This window comes from Electrona antarctica, assembly GCF_951216825.1.
Source record: "Electrona antarctica genome assembly, chromosome: 5".
Classification (NCBI taxonomy): Eukaryota; Metazoa; Chordata; class Actinopteri; order Myctophiformes; family Myctophidae; genus Electrona; species Electrona antarctica.
This window is the reverse complement of record NC_136810.1, coordinates 7,515,532-7,518,031: the sequence shown is the minus strand read 5'-3', so window position 1 is coordinate 7,518,031 and position 2,500 is coordinate 7,515,532. Positions and strand designations below refer to the sequence as shown.

Here is a 2,500-nt window from a genome sequence, read left to right as displayed (position 1 = left end):
ACGCACGCACACATACACACGCTAAAAAAAGAACTTAAAAAAAACGTAACTTAAAAAAAAATCTTAAAAAAACCTTAAAGTACGTAATTTATTCTAATTGTTGTTATTGCAATTTACCAGCTGCGTTCGCTTCCCGCGTTCGCGCGTCTTACTCGTAATGTTACATTGTGTTAAAGCAGATGATGTTAAACCATGATGGCAGATAAGTAGAGATTACACTGAGTGACTAGAGGCAAGGAAGGAAAGTAGAGACAAATGGATATGTAACCAACAAAACGATGAACCTATGGAAGCTCACTTACATTTACACTAAATTAAAAAATAAATAAATATATATATATAGACATTTGCATGTTGTTCATTTGCAAGTTTTTCTTGCACTTGTCAATCTCACATTTGCGAGAAAAGATCTCTGATTTCGGAGACTTAAATTCACAGAATAAAACTCAAAAAGCTGGAATATAAAGTGAGGAGGCCTTTTCATTTTTATTCAGTGGTGGAAATTAAACAGGCTTCCTGAACCATATTATTATTATTATATTATTAAGAAAACCACGTGATCAAAAATAATGAGGATGTGACGTGAAGAGAACAACATCTGTGTCAAAGACAGCGACCTCGCCTGAAGCAACTCCAACGACTGATGAAAAGGACTAAATAACAAGCAAGCTGACTGACCGGTACGGACAAAGACATGAACAAACAAAATGATTCATGGGGATGAAAAAGGACAAATAGGCCTGGGCCATGGCTCAGTGGTCCAGGCACCTTGGCTGGTAATCTTGGCAGTGTGCTGCAGGTTCGACTCCCGATCCCGACGGCCTTTACTGCATGTCTTCCCCCCATCTCTCTCCCCATTTCCTGTCAGCCTACTGTCTGTCCCTCCATACAATATATAAAATAAAGGCAAAAGCCACACAAAAAAAACATTTAAGAAAAAAAAGAAACAAATAAATGCCCACTCACTCACAGACAACAGCAGCAGGATAGGTGAGTCTGCACACAGCTCCAGTGTGCCGGTAGGCTAACGCAGGGTCCTCCAGGCAACCGTGTGACATCCCAAATAGAGATAGGCACAATAGCAGGACCACCGCTGTCGTACACCTGGCCATCCCACCTTGACAAGTTGGTTAAGATGTTTGAGTTGTTAGCTGGTGCACGGTCAGAGTTAAATTATCACTTTACTGCATATATAATATGCACATGGGAAGTGTGATGTCATGTGAGACAGTCTCCAAGCAACCTGCTAAACAGACTTACCTCGAAACTGAGAGACTCCTGGTTTCCTTGAAGATGTAGTCTGAGAGGCAGCGGTACTTTGTGGACTCAGGATAAGAATCTCACCATGGATTTCTCATTCAAATCTTTTCCGGGCTGTAATTGATTGGCCTGTCCTCTACTCTACAGGTAGTCAATTAGATCAGATGGTCAACAGGACTTGTTCTCGCTCTGTGATCTATCTATCTATCTCACACCAACTGTTCTTACTTCACCTAGATTTACAGCCTCTGAAATTCACCAGAACTTGTTTGCTCCCTTTTATCCGATCAGCGACAACATAATCATATAATCACCACAACACATGAAAACACCCACAGTCTGATTCAAATGTGTGTTTCACAAAGAGGTGCTTTAAGGTGAACTGGTCAAAGTACACTTCACAAACTCTCTCTCTCTCTCTTCTCTCTCTCTCTCTCTCTCTCTCTCCTCCTCTCTCTCTCTCTCTCTCGCTCTCTCTCTCTCTCTCTCTCCTCTCTCTCTCTCTCTCTCTCTCTCTCTCTCTCTCTCTCTCTCTCTCTCTCTCTCTCTCTCTCTCTCTCTCTCTCTCTCCCCTCTCTCTCTCTCTCTCTCTCTCTCTCACTCAGGACAAGCTGCTAGAAGCAACAGCTAGAATTGATCTAAACTTTTTTATTTTAAAGACAACACACTGGACAGAAACGGTCTGTTTTCCTGCTTCCATCAATTCAGGACGACTTGAAGCACACTACATACACCAGGCATGAATAACATGAATGACATCCAATCTGAGGTCATTTAAACTAAAGACTAAACTATGGCTACTACTGGAAAAGGTTCCCCTATAAAAGGTCATCTTAGAGGGAAGGATAGGGACGTACATGTTGTGTTGTGTATGTAGTGTACAGTATGTATTGTGATGTATTTTAAAGTATTGTTCCGTTCAGTGTGAGAGGACCTCAGTGGGAAATAAGTCTTCGGACTTTGCTGTGAAATCCTTGAATCGCTGATTATAATGTTTTATTATGATTGCTTTTCTAAATCAAATCAAATCAAATCAAAAGATGAATAGTAATAGCGATTGCAAATAGCCAAATACCACAGAACGGATGCTATACATTCAGTAGAAGATGCCTTTCAAATGAGCTGAATGACAGTAGAATTAATACTCTTGACTGTAGATTACAAAAAGTCAATAAAGTCCACTGCTGCACATTAACCTCTTCACAACAACTGCAGCTAACACGGGAACAACAAATAGACC

The 2,500-nt window shown here is 40.7% G+C and overlaps 1 protein-coding gene across 1 annotated transcript in view; it reads right to left on the bottom strand.

The window, feature by feature from the left end:
* The window catches only part of cetp (cholesteryl ester transfer protein, plasma), a gene marked incomplete at its 5' end in the record, with an annotated part of 17,197 nt that extends 16,085 nt beyond the window's left edge, over window positions 1–1,112 (bottom strand). Inside the window, one exon of the mRNA XM_079501284.1 lies at window positions 971–1,112. Within this exon, the coding sequence (XP_079357410.1) occupies window positions 971–1,112 (142 nt within the window). The remainder of the gene's footprint in view (window positions 1–970) is intronic.
* Between the last annotated feature and the right edge of the window lie 1,388 nt (window positions 1,113–2,500).